General features: G+C 46.6%; 1 protein-coding gene across 4 annotated transcripts in view; it reads right to left on the bottom strand.

Moving 5' to 3' along the window:
* Window positions 1-10680: 10680 nt before the first annotated feature.
* The window catches only part of HNF1B (HNF1 homeobox B), a 49841-nt gene continuing 33294 nt past the window's right edge, over window positions 10681-27227 (bottom strand). For 2 of the 4 annotated variants that reach the window (XM_036911032.2, XM_036911034.2), the window contains exons 6-9: window positions 25506-25638; window positions 21724-21918; window positions 19249-19367; window positions 10681-11618 (exon numbers count right to left, since the gene is read on the bottom strand). In XM_036911032.2, coding sequence (XP_036766927.1) covers window positions 11598-11618; window positions 19249-19367; window positions 21724-21918; window positions 25506-25638 — 468 coding nt within the window. In that variant the 3' untranslated portion in view covers window positions 10681-11597. The remainder of the gene's footprint in view (window positions 11619-19248; window positions 19368-21723; window positions 21919-25505; window positions 25639-27227) is intronic. The other 2 variants (XM_036911033.2, XM_057501242.1) reach the window with 2 other exon arrangements.

Raw genomic sequence — 27227 nt, 5'->3', positions numbered from 1 at the left:
CATGGTCTGGGCCTCTTTAGAACTTAAAGAAGGGGAGACAGAATTAAATAAGTGAACTCCAGGGAAGGGGTGAAATAAGCTCACGCGGGTCACTCTTTCTGCTGCTGACCACTCCTGCCCTTGGACATTCTGCCCAATGGCATAAATACACAAACAGTAGGTCCTGGATGAAGCCAGGGTAATGGTCAATTGTCTGTCATTCCTCATATGAAGGTAAGAAACATAAAATGAAATTCTGCCCCAAACCTGCTTAGCTGCCCCAGAGACAATGCACCAAACTGTAAGTATACAAACACACTTGAGGGTAAGGAAATTCATGATTTCACTTAATCCTCACGTCAGAGCTGTGACATGGAGTGGCACAGTTCTCTCCCATTTCACAGATACAGAACCTGAGGCCTTAGAGAGGTGAGGCAGCCTGTTGATGTTCACCCGGCCAGGACAGGGCTGAGATGGGGTTTACAGAGGAAGTGGGGAGGAGTGGGACCCAGGCAAGACCTCCTGAGTCTAAGGAACAGTGCTGGGTTGGAGGCCTCTAGTAACTTGCCAGACAGACCCCCATGGATCTGGAGACACTGGCCACCACCCCTTATTTTTCCTCCCGTGACAAGTGCAGATCTGATGGCTCTTGTGCTAAAAACTCTGGACTCTAGAACTCCCCTAAGAGCTGGTGGGACAATGGAAATGTGGGCTTTGGAATGTAACCAAATGACACATAGCCCTGTCCCCTCCTCCCCAAAGACTGACCAATGACTTCTAAACAAGTGACTTGAGTGTTCCTAAGAAACCTAGTGTGGTTCTGGCCACTGCCAGACAAAGTATTGTAGCTCTTTTCCACCCTTCACCTTTGCAAGTATCTTCATCGAAGCCTGCACTGCCATTTAAAGGAAAGTTCAGCTAAATTTGGAGTAAGTTAGCTTGTACAGCTAATCATGTTTAGGGCCACCTATGACATTAAGGCCTCCAGGAGAGTCACCAAAAAGTCTGTGAGGTCTGCTAATTCCATTGCAAGCGAGGAATGTGTTTATTCTTCCAAGGGGCAAAGATCCCCCACTCAAAGTGACGCTGCCACATTGTGTAACCAGGAACACGGGTTGTTACTGATGTAAACAAATGGCCAGGGGCAGACCTGCCAGGAGCCTGGTCTCCTTTTCCCAGAGGTGTTTCTTATGAATGGTTGTGCCCAGTGAAGCAATTTCCTGCCCTGTAAACTTCTGCCCAGCAAACCACATCTCCTATCTATCGCTGCCTGGCTCTGGGTCATAAAACAATTCCCCAGAGTCCAATCAGAGCCCAAGCAGGAGTCCTTGAGTAACAGGAAAATTACCCTCCACCTGCAGACGTAATGACACTTTGCAAGCTAGTGGCTTTGCAGTTTCTGAACGTAAACATCACATGCCTTACCCCATGCCTTACCTCTGCTCATCTGAGATGTGGGGCCCACATATTTGATTCTCAGGCCCTGGTTAACTCCTAGGAGGCACTGGCTGGCTAGTGACCCATTACCCTGACCTGAGAACCCTGTAGCCTGGAGAACATATTTCACTATGTCAGAGCACGATTTACAGCACCAGAGTAAGAGAAGCTCAGGCAGAGTCCCAGGCATGCAGAAGACAGAAGATTTGGCCTCAAACAACACTGGGAACTCACTGATTTGGACATTCACTTTGCAATTTGTGGTCCTGCAACCAGGAATGTCTCCCCCATCTGCCTGGTGAACTGTCACTCATTCTTCATGACACAATTCAATCATCTTCCAAGGAACCTTCTCTGATTTCCACCAAACAGAATTTCTTCCACTGTCCTAGGGCTCTACCTTCCAACACCTACACACTGCATTACAATCACTTGCTAATTTGTCTGTGTCCCCAGCCAGGCTGGGAACTCCTTCAGGCCATCTTGGAATCCCCAGCACCCACTGGATCCCTCAGCACATGCTACACTGGCTCAAAGTCAGTGTGCGAAGAGGTTTGTTGAATGAATTCGTGAATGAGAAAGTTTTCTATGTCTCTCCACCACACTTAGATGCTCTGCATATTGAAAATGTATGAAGAATACAATCCAAGGAATGAGGACCTAGATTAAGCTGGTGAAGAAAGGCATAACCTAAGGTTTCTGTTTTGAGAACTTTGTGATCTGGTCACCTTTCTTTGGACCATAGGAATATTTGCAGATGGGGTATAGAGATCAGACCCAGGGGGAGATGGAAGTGGCTTGTTGAAGCTGTTGTTGGTCTTCCTTTTTGAGTCCCAGCCCAGAAGCCCAAGTGGGTTCCGAGCTGTCTACCTAACCCTAGTGCTACACTAGCTGTAGGCGTTACCCAGGATGTCCATCTTTATCTCTTTCCTTTCTCCTTCTCTCCATTTGTAAGTAATAACAATGACTTGCTCCTTCCTTAGAAGTCTGGGAGACACCAGAGAGTGGTGGAGATAGTGGTGGCAGGTGTGCATTTGGGGCCATTTTTCAGACATTAAACTAATAAATTCCATCGCACACATACACACATTCATTCATTCAAAAAATATTTACTGAGAGTACAATATGTACAGGTACCAGATGCTGGGGACAAACTAGTGAATACAACCCCAAGTCTTGTCTCTGTTAGAACTTACATTCTAGCTGGGGGAAGGCATTCAGTGACAGTGAGGCTGGAGCCCAACATGTTTTGTCAGGGTGTGGTCCTGGAAGGACTGGATGCTAATAACTAACACAGAGCACTTTCTTACGTGCCGGCAAAGGGCACTTTGCATCTCCTTTAATTCCTATGACAACCCCATTTTCAGATCAGGAAACAGATTCAGAGAGGTTAAACAGCCTTCCCAAGATCACACAGCTAGTAAGTGGTAGAGCTAGGATTTGAACCTAGACCTGTCTGACTCCCCAGCCTGAGCTCTTAACCACACTCTATGTAGATGCAGTAAATATTTACTAGCTGAACAAAGGGGTGGATGAATGGTTAACTCTAACTACAGTGGCAGCCTGTTGTTTTGCTTCCACTATAAAAACATGAGCAACATGTTTAAGTTTTTCATTTACTTAATGATTCAAGCTTCTCCAAAGTGTGGCTCCTGTTGAAAATAGATTTCATAAAGATGAAGAAACAAGTATTTTTCTTATTACCTTTCATGTTTCCTGGGCAAGGCTATCTGTTTTACAAATATAATGACTATTTTTTTCCAGTTTTATTGGGAAATAATTGATATACATCACTGTGTAAGTTTAAGGTGTGCAGCATGATGTTTTGATTTACCTATACAGGCACACCTCAGAGAGATTGTAGGTTTGGTTCCAGACCACCACAATAAAGCGAGTGTCACAATAAAGTGAGTCAAATAAATTCTTTGGTTTCCCAGTGCATATAAAAGCTGTGCTTATACTATATTTAGTCTACTTAGTGTGCAACAGCATTATGTCTAAAAGAACAATGTACATACCTTCATTTAAAAATGCTTTATTGCTAAAAAAGACTAACCATCATCTGAGCTTTCAGTGAGTTGTAATCTTTCTGCTGGTGGAGGGTTTTGCCTCGAGGTTGGGCGGTGGCTGTTAAAGGTTGGGGTGGCAGTGGAAATTTCTTAAAATAAGACGACAATGAAGTTTGATGCATCAATTGATTCTTCCTTTCACAAACGGTTTCTTTGTAGCATACCATGCTGTTCGATGGCATTTTACCCACAGCAGAACTTCTTTCAAAATCGGAGTCAGTCCTCTCAAACTCTGCTGCTGCTTTATCCACTAAGTCTATGTAATAATCTAAATCCTCTGCTTATATTGATAATTTCAATAATGTTCAGTTATTTGAAATTCAAAATTTGAAATTGTTTGAAATTTTGAAAATTCCAAAATCTTTGATTATTTCAATAGTCCTCACAGCATCCTCACCAGGGGTAGGATCCATCTCAAAGAGCTACTTTCTTTGCTCATCCATGAGCAACTCTTTGTCCATTAAAGTTTTCTTATCAGAGTGCAGCAGTTCAGTCGTGTCTTCAGGCGCCACTTCCAATTCTAGTTCTCTTGCTGTTTCCACCACATCTGCAGTGACTTCCTCCACTGAAGTCCCAAAATCCTCCAAGTCATCCATGAAGGTTGGAATCAGCTTCTTCCAAACTCCTATTCATGTTGATATTTTGACCTCTTCCCGTGAATCATGAATGTTCTTAATGGCATCTAGGATGATGAATCCTTTCCAGAAGTTTTTCACTTAACTTCACTCAGCTCTATCAGGGGAATCACTCTCTATGGCAGCTATAGCCTTACAAACCATATTTCTTAAATAATAAGACCTGAAAGTCAAAATTACTCCTTTATCTATGGGCTGCAGAATGGATGTTGTGTTAGCAGGCATGAGAATATCATTTATCTCATTGCATATCTCCATCAGATCTCCTGGGTAACCAGGTGTATTGTCAATATTTTGAAAAGATCTTTTTGTCTGAGCAGTATGTCTCAACAGTGGGCTTAAACAATTCCGTAAACCATGCTGTAAAATAGATGGGCTGTCATCTAGGTCCTGTTGCTCCATTTGTAGAGCATAAGTAGAGTAGATAATTTTTAGGGGTCCTAGGATTTTTGAAATGGTCAATGATCATTAGCTTCAACTTGAAGTCACCAGTTGCATTAGCCCCTAACAAGAGAGTCAGCCTGACCTTTGAGGCTTAGAAGCCAGGCATTGACTTCTTTCTAGCTGTGAAAGACCTAGGTGGCATCTCCTTCCAATAAAAGACTGTTATACTCTAGAAAATCTGTTGTTTAGCATAGCCATCTCCATTAATCAACTTAACTGGATCTTCTGGGAACTTCCTGCAGCTTCTCCATCAGCACTTGCTGCCTCACCCAGCACTTTTCTGTTATGCAGGTGGCTTCTTTCTTTAAACCTCATAAGCCAACCTCTGCTAGCTTCAAACTTTTCTTCTGCACCTTCTTCACTTCTCTCAGCCTTCACAGAATTGAAGAGTGTCAGGACCTTCCTCTGGTTTAGGCTTTGGCTTAAGAGAATATTGTGCTGGTTTGGTCTTCTGTCAAGACCCCTGAAACTTTCTCCATATCAGCACTAAGGTTATTTAGCTTTCTTATCATTCATGTGTTCACTGGAGTAGTTTTTAATTTCCTTCAAGAACTTTCCCTTTGCATTCACAGCTTGGCTAATGTTCAGCACAGGAGGCCTAGCCTTTGGCCTCTTTTGGCTTTGACATGCTCTCCTCACTAAGCTTAGTCATTTCCAGCTTTTGATTTAAAGTGAGAGACATGCAGCTCTTCCTCTCACTTGAACACTCAAAGCCATTGTAGGGCTATTAATTGGCCTTATTTCAATATTATTGTGGGAGAGAGATGGGGAATGGCCAGTTGGTTGAGCAGCAGTCAGAACATACACAACATTTATTAAGTTTGCTCTCTTACATGGGCACAGTTGGTGGTATCCCAGACAATTACAACAGTAATATCAAAGATCACTGATCATGGATCACTATAACAAATATAATAATAATGATGATGATGATGATGAAAAAGTCTGAAGTGTTGCAAGAATTACCAAAACATGACACAGAGACACAAAGTGAGCAAATATAATTGGAAGAATGGTGCCAATAGACTTGCTCCATGCAAGGTTGCCACAAACCTTCCATTTGTAAAAAAACATAATATCTGTCAAGTACGATAAAGTGAAGCATAATAAAATGAGGTATGCCTGTGTTGTGAAGTAATGATAAGTCTTAATTGAAAAGTTGTATAAAAGAAACTGTAATATTAAGTTCTCTTTTCTGGGTGTGTGGTGAAGTCACTGTAATTGTTCCTATAACAACCCACAAAGGTATCAGGTCCTAATGCCCGGGAGCTGTAAATGTTACCTAAAAAGGAAAAAAAGTCTGCAGATGTGATAGAGGAAAATTACCCTAGATCATTCATGTGGGTCCTAAATGCAATCACATGTATCCTTACGAGGAGGAGGAAAAGGGAGATTTGACACAGGCAAGAAGGCAAGGTGACCACAGAGGCAGGGACTGGAGCGACGTGGCCACAAGCAAAAGAACCCAGCAGCCGCCGGAAGCCGGAGGAGGCAAGCAACAGATTCTCCCCTAGAACCTCTGAGGGAGTGTGGCCCTGCTGCCTCCTTGGTTTGGCCCAATGATACCGATCTTAGACTTCTGGCTACCAGAACTGGGAAAATATATTTCTGGTGTTTTAAGCCACTATGATGGTGATAACTTGTTACAGCAGCCACAGGAAATGAACATAGTTTCCTGGAGAAGGAGGCAGCAGAGAGAATAGACCTTTAACCACAAGTATAGGTGATTCAGAAACACACTCCGGTATCTTTTTAGCCAGGATGAGCAAAAGAAATCCTGCCTTGGAAAGCAAAGGTATAGAGATCCCCCTACAAAAATCAGTCCACCTCCTTACCTGCCTCCAGCCCCTGTCTCGACTTTGTGTTTCTTTCTAGTACCTATCAATACCTGGAGTATGGTGTATTTATTTATTTTGTTGGCTCTCTCCCAGTGGAACATAAGCTCCATGGGAAAAATGACATTTTTAAAGCTGCTTTTCTCCCCATGCCTAAAAGAGTATGTAGCACACAGTAAGCACTCAATAAACATTCATTGGCTGAATGACTGGTGGTCACGTTACTGCTGCCTGGAAGCCCTGACATCACATGAGGGACGTGATGACAGCAGACATCACAGCGTGAGGCACTGCCACGATGCTTCCTAAAGGGCCACTTGAAAAAAAGTACCTAGATAGAGCCTTTGTCTAGCTTAACACTATTTAAAAATTTTCCACAGCACCAATTTCTATTTCCTACTTTGTTCAGGCTCCAGACTGTGGAATAATTTCTGACGCCTCTCTTTCTCATATACTCCCCATGGAAACCAACAGGAAATCCTGGTGCCTTCAAATCCTCCACCTTCAAGACAACACCTGCAGTCGGACCGCCTCTCATCACCACTACCTCCAGCCTTCAGCTCAGGCTTGGACGATGGCAAAGGCTTCCTGACGGTTTCTTTGCTGTCACTCTTGGCCCCTCTCTGCAACTCATCAGCCAGAGGGATTGTTCTAGAACACACGTCAGATCTTGTCATGGCTCTGTTCAAAGCTTTGATGGCTCCCAGCTCCCTCAGGGGAAAAGCCAAAGTCCATACACCAGCTTACAGTAGTCCTTACATGGGGTGATGGGGCCCTGTGTCATCTGCCATCAGGCCCTGGCACTCCGGTCACCTCCCTGACCCACCATGTTCCCTCTCACTCTGCTCTGGCTAATCTGGGTGCCCTGCTGTATTTTCCATAAATTTTTACAATTATCGAATGTGCACACACACATTTACTGCTTGTTTCCCCCACCAGAATGCAAACTTCATGAGGGCAAGGGTTTTTATCTGTTTAGTTCACTGATGTATCCTCACAGTCTGTAACAATGGTGCTTGGCACACAATAGGTGTCAGGAAATATTTCTTGAATTAAATAAATGCGAAACATTATTTTGGACTAGACGATGTTTCCCAAAGCAAAGGGATACACAGAAGGTCTTATAATAGCTCAGGAAGTCAGGCGTGCTTTCCTGCTACTGGGATTTGTTTTGTTTTGTTTTTGGTCTTTTAAAAAAAATTAGCTTTATCTTTTTATGTCTTTCATGATTGGGAATAATTTAATGTAACTGGTTTATTAAGGATATCTAGACAATAGGACACAAGAAACCTGCGTTTTGGGACTATGACAGCATGTATCTGGAGAGAAAATGAAACGTGGAAACTGCAAAGAAATATCTTGTATTTGTGTTGTACAATCTGCTGGTATAGACATGCATAAGCAGATGCAGGAAGCCTGCATTTGGTGCATCTTGCTGTTGATGCTGGCCCCTTCATGTTTGCTCTGCTTATTCTTCCTTACAAAGTGTTTCCTATAAATATATGTGCACATACCACTGTACACATAACCAGGAGAAAATGGTCCTTCAGGTATGCATGAAGTCCTGCACACCCCAAAGATTCATTTATAAAATAGACATGTTATAAATCTTGTCTGACAATCTAATATTTGCCAAGCTGGAATGACCTCTGCACCAGAGAAGGGCAGGCAGGAGGGAGGGAGGAAGGAGGAGGCAAGAGGGAGGAGGGAGAGAAGGGCTTCACAGGCTTTGGGTTTAGCCGATCGCAAATTCTCATGAATGTTCTGCCTGTTTGGTATGGTTAGGAAGCATCAGAAGTATTAAAACATGAATATGTCATGTATCATTGCATGGTCCACTATGGGCCATCTCTTATTTTCCAGAGCAGGTTTCGATGGCTTTTCTTTGAATGAATTCCTAATCCAAGGGGGACACATCAGCCCTGAGTTTCCTTGGGAAGGAGTGTCCTCCTGTCTCTTTGCAACCCACATCCGCGCTTGCGCTCTGGGCTCCTCCCCCGTGACGCCCCTCCCACCCTTCGGAACACAAAGCCAGCTCCAGGCCCCGCCTCCAGGCTCTCTGTGGCCCTCACACTCCATCACCAGATCAACACATTTTACCTTCTTTCCCTAAGGAGACAAAGACTTCCCAGGCAAGCCTTTACCCTCTCCTCAGGCCTTCCCACCCTGACTCACCCTCTGCCACTGCTGGATTTGTCGTATACCATAGAAATGAACAAAATAATTTTACCAAGAACTGGCAGTTTTCTTTACCAAGTGTCAAATTTGTGATGAGGTAATCCGGAAATATCAACCAAGCACAGAAGACTACATGAAGAGGCACTCTGGGATGAGAGAATGAGAACACGTAGTACTCACAACCTACAGACACTCTTCTAAGCATTTAACCAGTATTCACTCATTTAGTTCTCAACCAACCTTAGACAGTAGGCACAATTATAATCACCCAATTTTATGTAGGACAGTGGGGGATGAGGTTCAGTGAAGAACTGGGGATTCTAATCAAGGCATTCTGGCTCCACAAAGAGTGTCAAAGACCTGCCTCCAAGTGTGGTCCAAGGACTCAGATCCCCTGGCTGTCCTCATTGTGTTCTTATCCACCTGAATCCAGCAGGGAACCCTCAGGTTATCTCTGCCTTTGGGAGGAATACTTCATTGTTTGATATGGAAACGCTTAATGTGTTTTGTTTTTAAGCCAGGTTTTCATTCCTTATCCATGGATGTTAAAATGAAATCTGACTTCCCCAGAGCTCTCTCTAGAAAATGACAGCAGGTCATGGTAAAAACGGAACCATTTATTTTTTGGCCTGGGCTCGGGGTATAAAGAGAGACCCTGGAAATGTTGGCCCATAAGGTTCTGGTGGAAGGAATGGGGATTTTTAGTTGCAAATGAATCTTTAAAGTGAGTCATTCCTCCCTGGACCCATACACAGTGGGCCTCCTTGCCCACCTTAGAGCAAGTGGGGGATGGTCCCTGCAGGTTCAGCAGGCGGTACTCACCCTCTTTGGGGGCCTCAGTTACCAAGGTCATTCTCTACATGTTTTGGTTCACATAGGGTATGGTTAAGTAGTCTCTAAAGACTTTCCCACCCGACTCCTCTCCCCATCCCCAACCTTCTATCTCTGCCCAAATGACCTCCCGGATGAACAGGGCCTTCTGGGTTCTCAGGGACAGTGCAATAATGCAAGGTCTAAAATCTGTCAAATGTGGATACTTGCTGTCCCAGAAACAATGAAGAGTCCAGATACAGGGCTCCGACTGAAGCTGAGGTTTGAGGGCTATCTTCCCTTCCTCTCCCTGGAACTTATAGAATCCATTCAATAGGATATCTCAACTAATGCTGGGCATCTGGGCCTGTCTCGCCACATGGGTCTTGGGCTTAGCCCCAGCCCTTCTCAATCCAACCATGAGTTTTCTCTTGACCACTTCAGTGCAAATCACATTGTCCAGGGGAGCCATGAACCAAAGGAGGTCAGTATTTCCATATCTATCCATCCTTGCCCTGGGCACACAGTAGGTACTCAGTAAATTTTCCCGGCTCACTGAGAATTGCATCTTCTACTATATTGGGATTTTGAAAAACCTGTTGTTCAGAGCCTGCTCAGCACAATTCCCTTGCTTACACCTTGCCTGGGAAATCCTCTGCTGTCTAGAAACAAGAAACCACATGCTTGTAGGTCTATTCTGTACAAAAGAGTAGACAGCGAAGAGGAGAGTCCATCCTCCCTCCTGGAGTCAACACTGGATTATTTCTCACAAAGTCCCTGCTGGCAGAGTGTCCAGGCCTTTGGCTTTTCACCTTTTGGACTATTTGTATTCATTAGCATTCTCACCAGAGAGGCAACCCTGGACAGGAGGCAACACCCACAAAAGCTCATTCTCCTAGGGACTAACAGCCCCACAGAAGGGAGGAAAGGCTGGAATTCATGCTTAAAATGAAGCTGAAGAGTTACCACTGGCTTTCCATTCTTCCTGCTTTTTATGTCTTCCTATGATCAATAGTCACCAAATATTGGCTCTGTTACTTTACTCCTGTGAGTTACAGGGCCGAAAAAGGTGTTGGCTCATGATGTGGCCAGATGCCCTCCAAGAGGCAATGTGGAGTCTGCCTGGGGAAATTGACTCTTCTTACCTTAGCAGTAAAGCCAGCACGGAGACCTGGGACAGGCAGCAGTAAGCCCAGGGGAGCAAGCGGAAAATTCCAAGGAGACCAGGGGCCAAGGCTTCTTGGTGGAACCGTGGCAGGGGATGTGTCAGAGACAGAAATATGAGACTCTGGGCAGTGATAAAATAAATTGTTTTAATGGGAGGCTTTCTGAAAGGCCAACTTTTTCTTGTGCTATCAAACAGCGAGTTTCCCTGCCTTGGGGTGTCTTGGGGGTGTACTGGCTGAGCTCCTAGCCCCACCAGAAGCCAAGACGTTACTCTGACACTGTGTTCAGCCCCTCCAGGGATCCAGAGGTGTGTCTTAACAACAGGAGATTAGAGTTAGCTGGTAATCAGTCAAAAACATACAGTCCCTGTGTGTGTCCAGACCCGAGGGAGGGGGCAAAGGGCTTCACTTCCAACTTAGGATATTTCTCCATGGGGAAAGAGAAAGGGGGCAAATCACTTTGAAAATTCAACTCTGACCTTTGCAAAGGAAACTAATAGACACTTTTGTATTATATACAGGGCAGAGAGGAGAGGAAGTGGAGGGGAAATTGCACTTAATTACAGTAGTTTATAGTTTACATCTATTGGACAGATTTGCTTCTTTAAAAGAAATCTCAAGATCAGTTGGGATGGGGTCAGGGAGGGAGTTTGCTGATATTTACAGTGTGTTTGGCTCAGTTCAATAGCACGCAGCCTCCTCTCCTCCTTTCAGTAACAGATTCAAGTTTTCACATCAGTTTGTTCGATGAAGAAGCAAACAGCTTTCTCTCTTCCTCTTCCGTGGTTTCCTGTCCCCCACCTCCAGCGTGGATGGGAGCACATGACATGTTGGGAGAGGCATCGTGACAATACTGCATAAAAGGGAAGCTGGGCTTCGGGTTGCACCTCCCTGGAGTGGACTGTCAGCAGAATGTCAGGAAAGCAGGGACCTCTCACAGGTGTTTGTCAGGTCGGTGGGCTTTCCTGTGACAGCTGCCCAGAGGGGGATGGTGTGGAAAATCGGGTCCTTGTTGCTGTGCACAAAGTAAGTGATGGGTGGGCATCACCAGGCTTGGAGAGGACACTGCAGAGAGAGAGGAGAGAGAGCTCAGCTGTGTGCATTTGGCAGGGCCACGGACAATTAGTTTGACTTCTCCAGGGAGCTGATACCAACTCAGGCAGCGGAGGGCTGGGAGCGGGGTCACTGGGGACCTAGTGCCTGCTCAGCTCTGCAGTGTTGGTCCTGAAGCACACCCCCTTCAGGAAAACCTGGGAGCTGGCTCTTCCTGCCACTGCAGAAGAGAGAAGTGAACTGCTGCCGACCTTGAAATAGTCAGAACTCGCAGACCTTTATCCTGAGGCTGGGCTCCTCTTTCTGCGAAAGTGGTTTAAGGGCGCTTGGTGTGGTTGCAATGGCAGCTGGATGGGGAGCTCATGCCTCTCGCGGAAGTAAGGATACTCTTCCTAAGACCTCTAAGAGCAGGGGTCCCCTAGATCACTGCTTCCCAAACTTTCCTGCACCTACAGGTACTGGAGATCCTGACTTAGTAGGCCATGGGGGGCCTAAGAACCTGCATTTCTAATCAGATTCTAGGCTGTGCTAATGCCACTGTCTGCTTTGAGCAGCAAGGCCATAAAGCACATGACAAAAATCACCACTCACTCAAATGATCCATCAGGGAAGGAGGGTGGGAAATTGCAAGAAACTCAGAGGACTAGAGCTGAAGGCCTGTGATGTGAGGCTTCCAGGTGGGCCAGGGACAGGAGATCCCAAGACGGATGGGGAAACCTGCTGGGAGGCATCACACTGCCCATCTTGGGGGAAGTGTCCCCTTCCAGAGCCCTGGACCTCAGTCACTTCAACTGTCATGGAACATTCTTCCTCTCAATTTCTTTCCAGGGGGCCTCATTTTGCTTCCCTCTGTCCCCTCCTTCCCTGCCCCTTGTTTTGGCATCTAGAGGAAAGGTTCTGCCTTACTCTTTCCACAGTCACCCTCAAACACACATGCACACCCCCCGACCACTAACACTAAAGGCTTCTTATCCCATTATTATCCCATTAATCAGTGCTCCCAATCATAGCCCTATATGAAGTTGCCAATACGTCCATTTTACAGATTAGAAAAACAAGGCTCAAAGAGAGTCAGTGGACTGTCTAGAGTTTCAGAACTAGGAGCACGTACCACCAAAAATTAAAACCACTTCTGGGTGACCTCCCAACACCTGGTATTTCTATTATGCCCTGAGGTCAAGAGTTTTCTACTCGCTTTACACTCTTGGTCAAGTTACTCTCTGTGCTTCAGTTTATTCACCTACAAAATGAGGTATTGAGGGGTCAGGTGAGCAGATATACGTGCAGTATGCAGAATGGGGCTGGGCACAACAGTTCTCATCGCTGCCGCCCTGCACAGGGTCCTCTGTCCACACTGCTCTCGAGTGCTCTTCAGAGTGGGCTTGAGCTTATTCATTCTGAGAGACAGGCTTCTGACCCTCTTAGATTCTTGAGGCCCCCTGGTCAGGGCCCTCTGATACCCTTTGCCTCCTCTTCCTCCCTCTACCCACCCCCATTCTTGAGGCTCTTTACTTCCCACTATCAGCCTTTTTCCAATTTTCAGATTTCAGGTGGAGGAGAGAGAAAATGGCTTGTGACCTTGCAGGTTTCAATAGAAGAGCAAACAAGAAAGGCAGATAAGGAGACGCCAGCAAGATTCTATGACCTGTCATTAGGGATGGGCTTCCCAGCTATCAAATGTTTGCTCACATAATAAAATGGTGGCAGAGCCCTAAATGTTGTCAAAGGAACTAGAGTTATTTGCCCCCTTCAGAGTCTAAACACAAACAGCTGATAAGGGGTACACTGTGGTCCCTTAGAACTGAGGCCCAGCACACCCAGCCCCACGGGGGCCTTGCCCAGGGCATCTCTGAGTGAATGCAGAGCCCTCTGTCTGAAAGGTGTGGTAGCTGTGCAATTGTTAAGGGCATCCTCATTGTAAGAGGATTTGTTACATAATGTTAATAGCTAACATTTATCAAGGTCCTACTGTGTGCCAGGCACCACACTAAGTAAGGGTTTTACTGTGTTTTTGCATTAGATTCTTACATAAACCCTCTGAGGCAGATAATTTTCACTCCTTCATTTAACACCTTTTTGAGAGTCTTCTATATGAGCACTTTTTCAGACACTGGGGGTGCAAAGGGGAAAAAAACCTGTCCACAACCTCACAGAATTTACACTCTAGACAGCGTTTTGAACAACAAACAAATGAATGCATATATATATGTATATAGTAAACTAGTATTTTAGGTGGAGACGATTACTCTTTAGAAAAATAAGCATGGGAAGAGGTTAGGGTGACCCCAGGAGAAAGGGAATGATTTAGGGAGTGGGATCCAGAGGGACTGTTTGAGGTGGTGGCATTTGAGCTGAATGAAATGAGGGAACAAGCCTGTTAAAGATGTGCACTAGGGAAGGCGCCAGGCACAAGATACCTCAATGCAGAAGTCGTGCTGCAAGAGCACTTCAGGTCTACTCAGCTGAAGCTGGGGGAGAGAGGGAGGAGAGGAAGGAGGCAGGCCTGGCAGGGCTGACAGCGGTCTGCTCACACGGGGCCTTGGAAGGCTCCATCTGGTTGCAGCGCAAAGCTACTGAGCGTTTTGACAGGGGAGTGACATGATTGATTTCCCTTCTTAAGAGATAATTCTGGCTGCTGTGTGGTGAACAGATGATACCCACCATTGTGGGGCAAGAGATGAAGCAGTGGGAAGTGAGGGGCTGCTCAAGAGACGAGGGAGAGACAGGAAGGAGCTGGACTGATGTGGCTGTGATAGGTGGTCAGATTTAGGATGCATGGGAATGATCCCAAGCAGAGCCTATGGATGGACTAGATGTGGGGTGTGGAGAGAAGACTCAGGGGGACTCTCAGTATCTCCCCTGAACAACTGGTACCACTTTTGGAAATGGAGAAGTCCAAGGAAGAAGCAATTTGGGTAGGGAGAAATGGGGGCAAATGCAGAGTCCCTATTTTGGGCAGGTGCAATTTGTCATATGTACATGCCAAAGGTGTACTGTATTTTTGAGTGGGTACTCAGGGCAGAAGTCTGTATTGGAGACAGAATTATAGGATCCATCAGTGTGTGGACCTGACCCAGAGCCTGGGACTAGAGGAAACCATCCAGTTGTGAAATAGGAGAGAATGAGCCTCGGGGTCTCCAACAAGTAAATGCCGGGAAGATGAGTTGCCAGCTAAGGAAATGAAGGGCGCCACAGGAGGAGAACCAGGAATGGGTAACATTCCAAGGGAAACAAGAGGGAGCGATCAGTTATGTCAGAGACAGAGGCTGGGCTCTGACAACTTGGAGGCCCTGTGAGTTGGACAAGAGAGGGTTCAGCGGAGGGTAAGGGCAATGGCCAGCGGTCTCGAGAGGGAACCGGCAGGGGAGGAGGGGGAGACAGTGCATGTACAGAACCCAACTCTATTGTTATTAAGTTAGATTACTTATAGCTTTATTAATTGAAAGTAATGATTAATATTCTGGTTTTACAGAGGAGGGAACAGAGGTTGAGAGAGATTAATGAGGAACTTGTCCAGGGTCTCACAAAAGAAAAGCTATGGTCCCACCTTACGAGTGCAGCAAGAGGGAAATAAATGCCCTTTGCCATTTAAAATCCTCCTTCTGAAGCTCAAGTGACATTCTGACTTGCCACCAGGGGAAATCAAGTCTGACCCAGCTACCATGGACTGTGGGGACCAAGCCCGGAGTTAAGTGTTTTATAAACTTACTTCATTTAGTCCTTTCAATGATCCCGTGAAAGAGGAATCATTATCTTCACATTACCCTTGAGAGAACTGCAGTTCAGAGAGGCTAAGATGATTCTCTGAGGTCACACAGGCAGACAGTGGCAGGATCTTGAGCCTGGATCTGCCTGCCTCCCAAGATGGTGCTGTTAATCGTCAGACCACATCGCTTCACCACCGGTGGAGACAGTTGGAAGGGTGGGGAAAAGCTGTGGGGGATTTACGACGAGGCTGCCCACCTCCTTGTCAGCACCTCTGAGTGGTGCCTGCTCTGGGGGCCCTCTCCTGACCTCTCTGTAAACTAGGAAGTGAAGCAATGGGCAGGGAAGTTGTGAAAACAGGAGTCAGCTCAGGGCCTGCCCACACTTGTTCTAACCAAGGTCGGTGCTTGCTGTTAAGTCTTGTTTTCAGACTGGCGGGACATTGTTTTGCAGGAGCTCAGGCACAGACCCACTCAGATGGTAACTGGCCAGCACCCAAACATTGGAGGCAGATGGGGAGGCAATTGGTCTGAAAAGAACAGATGGCGGGAGCTGCAGAAGGATTTCGGGGAGAAAGGCCCAGCCTGAGCTTAATGAAACATGATCCTCAGGGCCCGAGGGCACCTGTCTGGACACTGGGGAAATACTGTGATCAGACAGGCACAAAGTCAAATCCCAACTTCAGCCTTATACCTACATAACCTTGGGTCATTTTTATGAGTGATTAAAAAATGGATATTAGAAGGTGTGTGTTGTTAAATGGACTTGGAGAAGACCAAAGCTGAAGTCCGGCTCAAGAGTTATTATTTGTGTGAACTTGTCCAGATCTCTCCCCATCTTTGGACCTAAGTGTTTTCCTCTGTGAATCAGGCATAAAAATATCTACCTTGCAGGAGAGGTGGGAGGGTTAGGCAGGAAAGGTGAGATAGAAAAGCACGGGAGTGCTGCTTGGCACATGGCAGCCACTCAGACCAGTTCCGGCATCTGTCTCCCTCCCTCCCTCCTATTTATGGAACATCCACTATCACCCAGGAAGTGGCTAAACACCAAGGGCTTGGGTGCCCTGAGAGGCCCCTGGGAAGTGGACAACAGGGCATCTACATGTCTGCAGGAGAATGGGAAGCAATGAGTTAAATATTGCAGACAATGGAAGGTGTCTCCTAAAGTATGACAGACAGAAAGGAGAAGGAACAGGGAGGGAGTTACCACTTTGAGTACTTGACTATGTATCAGCCACTGTAAATATTCAATGAGATGGGGGTGGGATTTTCCCCATTGAGATGAAGAAACTGGCTCACTTCAGTGAATTAACTGCCCGAAGTCACGAAGTCACGCAGCGGGTGAAGGAGCTGGGATTAGCCCAGGTCTGTTGGCTTTTCCTAGCACCCTAGTAAGCCTTGCCCAGGATGTATGCTTTGGACAGAGCGGTGCGGCGCGGCCCCACTGGCTGCCCACGTCAGCACACGAAGGACCCTGACAAGCCCTGCCTTGGGGTGACTGCTTAATCCAGACCTTCCCCCTGCGCATATTAGACCAAGAAACCCCGCTTTCCTCACACCATGTGCAACAGACTTGAAACTCCTTTTGGAAAATAACTTTAAAACAGAGAAAAAGCAGAATTGCCACCAGGTCCCTTTTGGAACTCACTCTGACGCTCTGCCTACAGAAGAGAGTTTGTAGCCCTTCCTTCACTTTGACCCCCTTAGCCATCGGGACAGCCCCTCACTCTCATTGTACTTCATTCCGCCTCCCCATCGGTGCATAGGAAGAACATCTCCTGATCAGAATATAGTAAGTGGGCTTCACTGTTACTCTTGTTCCTGGCATTTAAAGACCACAAAAGCAGCAATTCCAGTGGGTATTTACAGGTGGGTGACTGGAAGGCAAATACTGTTTAAGTAGCAGAAGCCTAGGATTTAGAGTCAAAGAGCAAAGTCTGGAGGTCTAACTCTAGGATTTATCATCTGTGTGATCTTGAGCAGGTCACTCTCCCTCTCTGAGCCTCAGTTCAGTTCTTTGTTCTCTTAAGAGGTTTCAATAAAAAGAAAATGATGAGACAAGTGTCCATGAGAAGTACAAACTGTAAAATGCTACATGAATAGTTTTATCTTTACTAAGTATAGTCATCATCCTCACCATCCCAGAAACGAGTCTATTGGCAGACTCGTGAAAGGTCTGGGGACTTGGAGGCAACGTCACAGTAGCTCTAGAGGGCTGCTCATGCAGCTTCGAGGTTGGCTGGCCCCTCTGTCCAGTGGAGGAGAGAAGCCATCTGGGGGCCAGTGCAGCGTCTCATGGAGCATCTTGAAGCATTTTGATTAAGAGACCATTTCCGGAATTCAGAGGACTTGTTTCAACAAGCAAGCATCAAAGTCAACTTGGGAAAGACAGGAATAATTAATCACGGCCCTGTCTTGGGCTGACCAAGCAGCAGATGGATTGATAAACCTTTCAAAGAGGAAGGTATTCCCAAGCAGGGCCGCTGCGCCTGGCTGCCCCCCTGATTGAGATTTGTGAGCACAGATAAATGTTTTCCCTGCTCACTACAAAGAGTGGGAAATTGCACGGGAGTCGAAGGGCAGGGCAATGGGGGGCTGTCCTTTCATCTTCCACTGGGTGAGAGAAGACTGGCAAAGCAGGTCCCACACACCTCTCCCTCTCCCCCAACTCCTGGGTCCAGCTCCCTGGGCTGTGTGTGTGTGTGTGTGTGTGTGTGTGTCCATGTGCCAGGCACTTAATCTATGTGATCTCATCGAACCTCAGAACAAGTAGATAGTATGACTCTCATTTTAAAGATGAAGAAATGGAGGTTCAGGGAGGTCAAGGTCACCAAACAAGTGGCACAACCAGGAAGAGAACTCACCTGCTCCACAGCGCTGCCTGGTCAGGGAGAGGTGGGGGCACAGGGAAGAACAGAGAAACTGAGCTCAGGAAAGAACGTGCTTGGAAGCGCACAGCAGTGGATAAGGTGTGATGTGTGGGGCTGAGATGGATAAAGACCATCGACAAGACCAAACTCTGCTGAGAGCCTCTGACGTGAAGTTCAAGGTTGTCACCTACTTATCTGGTGATCAATACAGGCCAAACAGTTCCCACACTGCACAGACCCCCAGCTCCTAAAAGGCTCTATTGTATTATTCTGGAATTGTCATCTGTGTTCGGACATCCTGTCCTGCTTCTAACTCTTGGTGACCTGTGACAGCCCAGCTGCACACACTGCAGCGAGGAGGCGAGCCGCCGGCGGTCTTCCCTCCTCCAGCACCTCCACATGGAGGTAGGAGCTTGTCCCCAATGGAAATGGTAACTGAACCTGTAGAATCCTCACTTCCAGGCCACCAGGAAGCCAATTCTAAGTTTCTTGACCAAATACCAAGTAAATGCTGGCCCCTGAAAGGCCAGGCTGTCCCCTGAGGAGTCCCTGTGCATGGCAAAATTGGGTCATTCTCTGGAGCGTCCAGCATTCTGGGCCCAGCATGGGTCCTGGACTGGGGGACTCAGCCTCAGGACCCCTGACTCACTACTCACATTCTCCATTGATTTACTTGTGGAAAATCCTTAAGGATCCTTCTTGCAAAGCATGAAACTCTACACAGGCTGTGAATCCCTGAGCCCTCCTTGGAAATACCTTTTCCCTGGATCACTGATCAATCCATGGGGGCATAATTACTCTCTGAACCTAAAGGCTCTGTATAACCAAGGCTCTGGCAATTCATCAAAGTTCAGTCTTCATCTAGTGCTCTTGTTGGGTAAGCTGGGGAAGCAATAAGCCTCTTTAGCCTTTGGCCTGACTTTTTTGTCCTGTGACTCCAGGGATTCCTTTCATGAGGAACAGGGAGCCTCGGAAGGACAGATGGACATATGGCTGAGTCCACATTTGCCACATTGCACATCAATAGCCTTAGACACCACCCCCCCGACACCTTCCTGCTGGCATTACCTGTTTACTGGAAGGCATGTTGGTGAGCGTACTGATGCTGCTGGTATCTGTGACCACCATCGCAGATGGAAACCGGGAGGTGTGGGAATACTGGGGGGGTTCCTGCTTGTGTGTGTACACTGGGGAGACAATGAAGACAAATCAGGGTGCAGATCACACAGGTGTATGCACAGCCACAGACTCCCCATCCCACACCACAGCTCCTGTTTACAGCTCCACAGGGCGGGTAAAAGGGGGTAGAGGGAGTGGTAGTTTGGGAAGGCAGTATGATGTGATAAAAAGAATGGCCATGTGTTTAAATCCTAGCTCCCTAATCAAATTACTTAACCTCAGTTTCCTCACCTGTAAAATGGGAATGATACCTGTTACAGGATCAAAACAAATCATGTTGGGATAACTTTGTACAAAACAACTAACAGCTTTGCAGAGTGCCTACTATGTAGTGGTGGACAGCACTTCTGTGGTGGGATTACTTTGACTCCCCTGACTTTCCATAAAGCATTAGATGCCTAGGCATCAACAAGTGACTCATAGGCACCTGAGATTTTAAGTAAAAAAAGGTTCCAAGTAGCTGGCAAATATGAACAAGCTGGCCAGCACATGCTTACCTTTCCTGTCATGGCTCAGGCACCAAGTCTCATGCTAGCCGTTGTAGATGGGTTAATAAATTGTAATTACACATGAGTAATTAATGGCATAATTCTGGGATGTTCCAGTTTGCACTAAAATGACATCATAGCCTTTTGACGTCACAGAAATGATAAATAAAGGACAATTATCTATCACAGAATGATAGATAAAGGGAGACTAGATTCAAATAAAACCTCCAGGAGCATGTGACTCATTTTTCAGTTTTTCTAGTATTCATCCATCAAGTTTAGAACCTTTTGACTCATACTAGTCATCCATAAGATTTATAGAAATTCCAGGTCACATGACCAACTAATGAAAGCATGTGGATGCTTGGCCATGAGGGAGGACCAGGTTGTTCTACCAAGGAGCACTCCAGTAGGGAGCAGGGGTAAAGGTCACTGCCTGCCTCCTCAGCTTGCCCTTTCCCAGAGGGAGGCTGGGGCCCCACAGGCTCTCTCTCTGTAGCAGCTGGGCCTTGGCAGTCCACAGGTCACTGGTGGCCACTCTCTGTCCGTTCCACCCAGCCCTGGCCACTGAGGAATCCTGCCTAGTGAGGGGGCAGAGGCAAGTGGGGAACACCCTTCCTGGGTGGATGGGAAGTCGGGCACATGTGGTCCCAGACTATGCTACAGGATGTGGCAGATTTTTTTTAGAAGCTACACACACAAAAAATGTGATTGGAATGTGAGATGGTGCTTAGAAACCAGCTCTGCAGGCCTGAGGCAGACTAGAGCCCTGAGGACAGAAGAAGGCTGAACTTGACTGTTCTTCCTGTGATCCACAGCTCTGCCTGAGGCAGCCAGGGGAGAAACTAAAATCCTCTTCTCTTCCCCATTCCCGCCTCCTTCTATTAAGGAGTTTCTTACTAAATAATCACTTGCACTTCTGTACCTCTTTGGTTACCAGGCACAATTCATACCTATTTTTATTTCAACCTCATAATCATTCTACATGCATATTATTTCCATTGTATGGATGAAGAAATTGAGGCTGAGAGTGGCTAAGCAACTTACCAGTGGTAAGTCTCTGAGCCAGGATTTAAATCTAGGGCTGCCTGACGCTAAAACTATCACTGAAACATAAATAAAACTATGTCTGAAGCAGGGAAGCCATCCTTTCACAATTTCTCTCCAAACTTGTAGGCCGGGGGGTGGGGACCTGGGGCTTAGGGCTGGGGAGGGTGGCAGAGATGTAAGGGCTGGGGTCGTGGGCCTGCACGTGGTTGAAGAGTAGACTTAGGGTAGATGTAAAGACTGGTTGTGAGAAATAGCCTCTGTATATGGGGCAGGAATGCCAATGTTCCTTGTGCAGAATGGCATGCTGGTGGTAATTTTCACCTAAGTTCCTGGTTCTTTATTTTAGAGATGTTTAACGAAAGCTTGATTAGAGGGGTGTGTAAATTGGAGGGCACAGGGACTCTAAAAGATTCTTCAATTTCAGGGAAAGCAAATAGAGTTAAAGTATAGGCCAACTCTGATCATGGGGATTTTGCATTGAGAAGACTAAGCTGAGGCTCCTTGGGAAAAGGTGCTGCAGTTGGCTGGTGACATCTTTCGTGGGTGCCAGCGTGGGCAGCTGTGACACAAGCTTCACATATATGCTACCCTTGCTCTCAACCTCCAGTTCCTCTTCTAACCTTCCACTGGGAAACTCAGGGGGGGAGTAGACAACGAGAAGAGGCACAGCCCACATAGGTGTATGCTTGAGAGACTGTCTTGGTTGATGATCGGTAGGGAAAAGTGACCAAACCAACATGCTTCCAAGAAGGTTCAGACCCAGACCGGGCAGCGGGTGGCTGCTGAGGGCCCCACGCACTCCCTCCCCAGCAGGCCTGGTCCTTACTGTGCGGGTTCGGCAGCTGAGTCACAGCTGCCATGAAGGGCTGCTGGGCCATGTGGCTGCCCGGGCTCTGCTGCATGAGGGGCTGCTGGTGAGGGCTGTGCAGCTGCTGGGGGAACTGGACGGGCTGCAGGGCTGCCAGGCTGCCGGCCACACTGTTGATGACGGGGACGCTCTGTGCTTGGGACGTGTTGAGGCCTGTGGGAGCAAGAGAGAGAGATCAGACATGGAGTCAGGGATGAGGAGAGGTCAGTGGATGAGAATGGCACATCGACAGCTCTTGCTATGTGCCAGGCACCCGGCTGAGCCTGCTACACGGGAGAATGTATGGGAAATGATTTTACAGATAAAGAAACCGAAGCTTGACGAGATTAAGTGACTTTGCTCAAATTCCATAGTGAATTATAGATGGAAAGGGTTTTAAACAGATCTGACTGAGGCCTAAGAGTCTCCCAAAGTCATCCTGTGGCCTCCCAAACTTAGGTCCCTTGAGGCTGTCAGAGCCCTGGGAAAGCTGAGTCTACATGCCCACTCCATCCATGCCTGACTCTGAGAGGGGCTTGCCCTGCGCCCTCAGGGCAGGGCCAGGGGTGTCCACTCGTAAGGTGCAGATTATTGCCCAGATCTGTCTGTCCATGAGAGGGCAGGAGTGGGCAGGGACCCACATTTTGATAAAAAACAACAACAACAACAAAAACCCCCAACCTCCAGTCCTGGGAATATGAAGCCTGAAGACCCTCATTTACCGAACTTATGCAAAGACCTTGAGAGAGGTCAGGTGCTCATTTCCTTGACTGTATCAGAGAGGGAACACAGCCAGTCTATGATGTGGGCATATCTTATCTGACAGCGTAGTGCTTGTGGCAGCAACTGGACAGGTATGGGAAGGAGGAAGTAATAAGTGAGAGGTTGTCAGTTAGAGTGGGTCCTGCCATCTTTCTGTTCTGGCTGTATGAGGGCCTCTGTGTTTCTGTACTGTCTCTTTATCCTGAGTCCTCTTTAGAACCAGGGCCAGCCTGCAAAGATTGGGTCCCTGCTACCCACCCAGCATCTGCTCCCTGGGTGGGAATTTGGGGAAGCCAGCTGAGGCAGGGTGGGAGTGGAGACAAGAGGATCAGAGATGAGACACCCAACCTCTTTCCTTTGACCTTGCTTTGTGGGAAATGGGTAGAAGAATGGGATGCAGAAGGAAATCCAGGGAAAGGTCTCCCGTAGGCAAATGCAGACAGACACCTAAGAGAGCCTTGCCTGAGGTGGAAAGGGTTCCTAAGCAGGCTCACAGAAGCCCCCTGTGGAGAGAGAACAAAGACCTCAACAATCGCCTATGCAGAGCTTTAGCTGATAGTATTATCTGGAACCTAAAAGGCAAGGCCCCAGAGCAGTAGTGAAGGGAGTAAAAGCCCCGTCCTGGCCCTCCTGGCAGGGGGTGAGGATGGGGCCTCCGATCTGCAGAATGGTGCTATTGCCACTTCCCCAGGGGCTCAGCTTCTTGCTAAACCAGTGTCTCACCTGATACCCTGATACCCTGTTTCGCTCTCCTACCTTCAACTTATGGTCTCATCTCCTAGAAAGCCCCATGGTTTTGCCATTTTCTCAGGAGCCCAATACCACTGCTCTTTTGGGAAATCTCTGCCGAGAAAAGCAAATTATCCTGTCTGGAGTGGAAGACATTTGACGACATAGTTCTGAAACCTGCCTGTGCTTTAGAATCACCTGGGGGGAGCTCTTTAAGAAATACACATTCCTAGGCCCCACCCAAGACTTAATGAGTCAGAACCTTCAGAGGTGAGGCCCAAGAATCTTATTTTCAACGCAGCCTGTGATCCTGATGTGCCTCAATTCCAGGATCGAGAGCCACTGATGTCATTCTAGCTCCTGTGGAGTGTAACTCTTGGCCTTTACATCTGTTTTCTGGGCACTGGTTCCTGCTTAAGAAGCATGCTATCCAGCTCAGGAGCTGAGGAGATAACAAGGAAATGGCACTGCCAGGTAATTTGTCATCACATCCTCCATGGGCTCTGAAGCCCTGAGGCAGGACGGTCCGTATACTCAACTGGACGAGTCGGGTAAACGACGATGACGATGACTGCAGTTAGGTCCTCAGCCTGCCACCCTGTATGGCAGGACCACTGTGTCTCAGCCAAGTTTTCTGGCCATTTCCTTGGTCTTGATGCTCCCACCACTGCAAATACATACACACACATGCCCTTCTAAGGGTCATGCTCTGGTGTTGGCCAGCTGTGGTAGGAGAGTAAGAGTATTGTGAGAAGGTAGAGAAGTATGGGTGGAAGAAATTAGGAGGGACAAAACTGAAAAATGTGGAATAGTGTCAGGGAAGATTTAGTTCAGAGAGTGCCTAAGAAAATATGTAACTGTGTGTGCCAGCCAAGGCTAATGTGGGGAGAAAGAAGGTAAATCGGATGGTTTGTACATCATTTTGGTTATGGAAATAAAGAGGTGGGATATCTTACCCATGGGCCTTTTACTCAAATGTTCTGGAAGGCAAACTGGCTGGTTTCAGGTATCCTATCTCATTTTAATCTCATTCTCGATCCCTGGCATTCATATGTTTACCATACTCCTGGAGAAGGCCCAGTGAAAAGGCAGTACATCTAAAATAATTTTTTATTTTATGAGTCCTCCAAAGGCTTTTTTATTCCCATTTCCCTCTGCAAAAATAAATGCAGAGTGTATCACTTTCAGGTGGCTAAGAATAGAGCAAGAGCCACACATGCTCATTCTGTCCATCTCTGTGCCTCCCATGGGTCTAGCCCTGTTTTGCCCTCAAAAAAGCTCATAAGTCATCCTCTTCAGAAGAGATCTGAGTTGCTACCCCAGCTAGACCTGATCTAAGGAGAGAGGAGAGAAGGAGAGGAAGAGGCAGGACAAAACAAGGAGGTGGTCAACACTGGCGTTCGGCACCAGGGAGGCCACAAGGACAGTGGGCAGTACCAGGTTGAAAGAAATGTGAACAATGTGCCATTGAACACATCTTACTTCCCAGGAATACTTTGCAGGGTTACAAATGAAGGCTGAGCCTGAGCTGTCATGATAAAGCTAAAAATACTCTGAAAACTGTTCACCTTTAAAACCCTGAGAGAGGCACGCACAGACAGCCCACCTCAGCCTTCCTGTGGAATACGAGCCTCCTAGAGCTCGAAGAATCCCACCTTCCCCAGGCACGGGTTTAAATAACATATTCCTCCTTAAAGACTCAGAGATGCTATGACAGTTCCCCTCAGAGTTCCTTCTCACTCTATTTTCACCACGGGCCAAAGAAGTCTCCTGACCACATAGAATTCTCCATTTAGAAGGAAGCCCATCAGGTCTTCCAACACAAAGGAACATCAGCACAACCTCCTGGAAAGTCTATCATATACTTAGGAATACAAATGAACACTAGGAAGAAGTATAAGCTGCAATACTACACACATCTATGTTTATAGACTTAGAAGCATGTCTATACACACTGTCATCTGAGCACCTCAGCGACCCATTTTACAGACAAGGAAACTGAACCTCATAAAGGTCAGTGATTTGACCCAGAAGGCATAGCTGGCATGCCACAACCCAGATTCAACTCTATTCCATAATTTCTCTTGTTTATGGCTAAACAATCCAAATACTGTTGAGGAGAGAAATGAGGCTCTAAACAAGCTGAATCAAATCTACAAGTGGTGGGTGAGTTTGAATGGGGTCTTTTAGAAGCCATTTTTAATCAGTTGACCCACTTCCCATGTTTCTTTTCCCTGCTCCCAACTTTTCTGATCAAGAACAGATCTTACTTTGTGCAATGGCCATGACTCCAGAGAGGGGGGTCATGATGAGGTTTTGAGATTGCTGGGGATTATGGTGGGACAGGCTGTGGATGTTCGTCAAGGTGCTGACGGGGGGCAACCCACCTCCTGAGACTGAGATCTGCCGGAGAGAAAGACAAGAGCAGCGTGAGTGCAACCGAGACTGCAAAGCGCAGACTCCAAAATGACACGACTTAGCAATTCCTTGGCACAGCTAATTCATGGATTCCTTCATTCATTCACACAATAACAGTTTTAAACACCTACTGTGGGATAGGCATGATTCCAGGTGCTGAAGATAAAGCAGTGAGTAAAATGACCAATAATCTCTTCCCTGACGGTGCTGTTGACTACCTTGGAGTTACTAGCCTGCTTTAGAGATTCTTCTGACCTTTTAGTATTATATGATTGCTGCTTCCTTACTTTGGAAGTACCCTCTGTTCTGCTCTCTGCCTTCCATCTTATGGGTGTTAAAGACACATAATGTCTAAAAATAATGACTGAAGAAACGTCCTGGGATTCCCCAGTGAGAGCAGATGAGGGCCCAGGCTGGGGCACAGGGAAGCTCTCACTGACTATGGGTCATGTAAGCACTGCTCACATGTTAATTCACAAGCCTTACTACAGTCACATGAAGTGGATACTTCTGCCATTTCCCACTCATTGATGAAAAACCTGAGGCTCAGAGTAGGTATATGTACGTTGCCTAAGAACAGCCACTAGCAAATGGTACATCTGGTATTCAAAGCCAGATCTAACCCTAGAACTCAAGTCTTACCATTCATAGAGGACTTTCCTCACCCTTGTAATTACTACCAAGGTTTGGGGGAGATCAGCCATTATTGGGCTTCTCCAATTTTTCTAAATCTCCATTATTCACTAACTTTTTTTTTTTTTGGTCAAGGATCTGATATGATAATGACAAAGCCACCAAACAATCCTTGGGCCTTAGGCACCCCCATTCTGTTTCACCATTATTTTTTAAAGACAGATTAGTAACAGAGAGCCACTGATTTTCATGTGTTTACTTCGTACACGGCCACTTTGAATCCTTTTATCTAAGATTGAATCTTTCCATTTATTCCTAATTAATGTCTTTCCCTTATTGATTTTCTTAATTTTTCCAAGCATATAATGTCATAACAATTATGCTGACAGGGTCTCTTCTTTGCTAGTACTAATATGTGTGCATGTCTTACTGTATTGGTTAGAAATTTCTAAAGAATATTAAATAACAGCTGTAAGAGATGTGCTTTCTCTGATTCTGATGCTATCAGAAATACTTCCAATGTTTCCCCATTAATATAAGGAGCTATCAGTTACACACACGCACACACACACACACACACTTTTTTCATGGCAGAGGAGCTTACTATTTATATTTTTAAGATAATTTTTAAAACCATTATTAAGAAAGACGTCCCCCTGCATTCTGAATTAACCCAGACATCATTAATGGCACCAGGAACACTGAGAGATGCTTACATGAGACATTTTCCTCTTCCTGTCTCTCATTACTCAGAGCTCCGCAGATTACAGGCCTCACACCAGTGCCCAGGTAAGACACTATCTCCTGCCCTGCCCTCTGGTCAACCCCACAGCTTCCAAGGTTAATTTGAAAAAGAAAGAAAGAAAGAACCAAACAGGTTTGTTTGTGTTTTTAAAACGAGCATCAAGAAGTGAGTTAGAGGTCACGTGACCAAGGAGGAA

The sequence above is a fragment of the Manis pentadactyla genome, chromosome 4, assembly GCF_030020395.1.
Source record: "Manis pentadactyla isolate mManPen7 chromosome 4, mManPen7.hap1, whole genome shotgun sequence".
Classification (NCBI taxonomy): Eukaryota; Metazoa; Chordata; class Mammalia; order Pholidota; family Manidae; genus Manis; species Manis pentadactyla.
The sequence above is the reverse complement of the archived record's forward strand: the minus strand, read 5'-3'. Positions and strand labels throughout refer to the sequence as shown.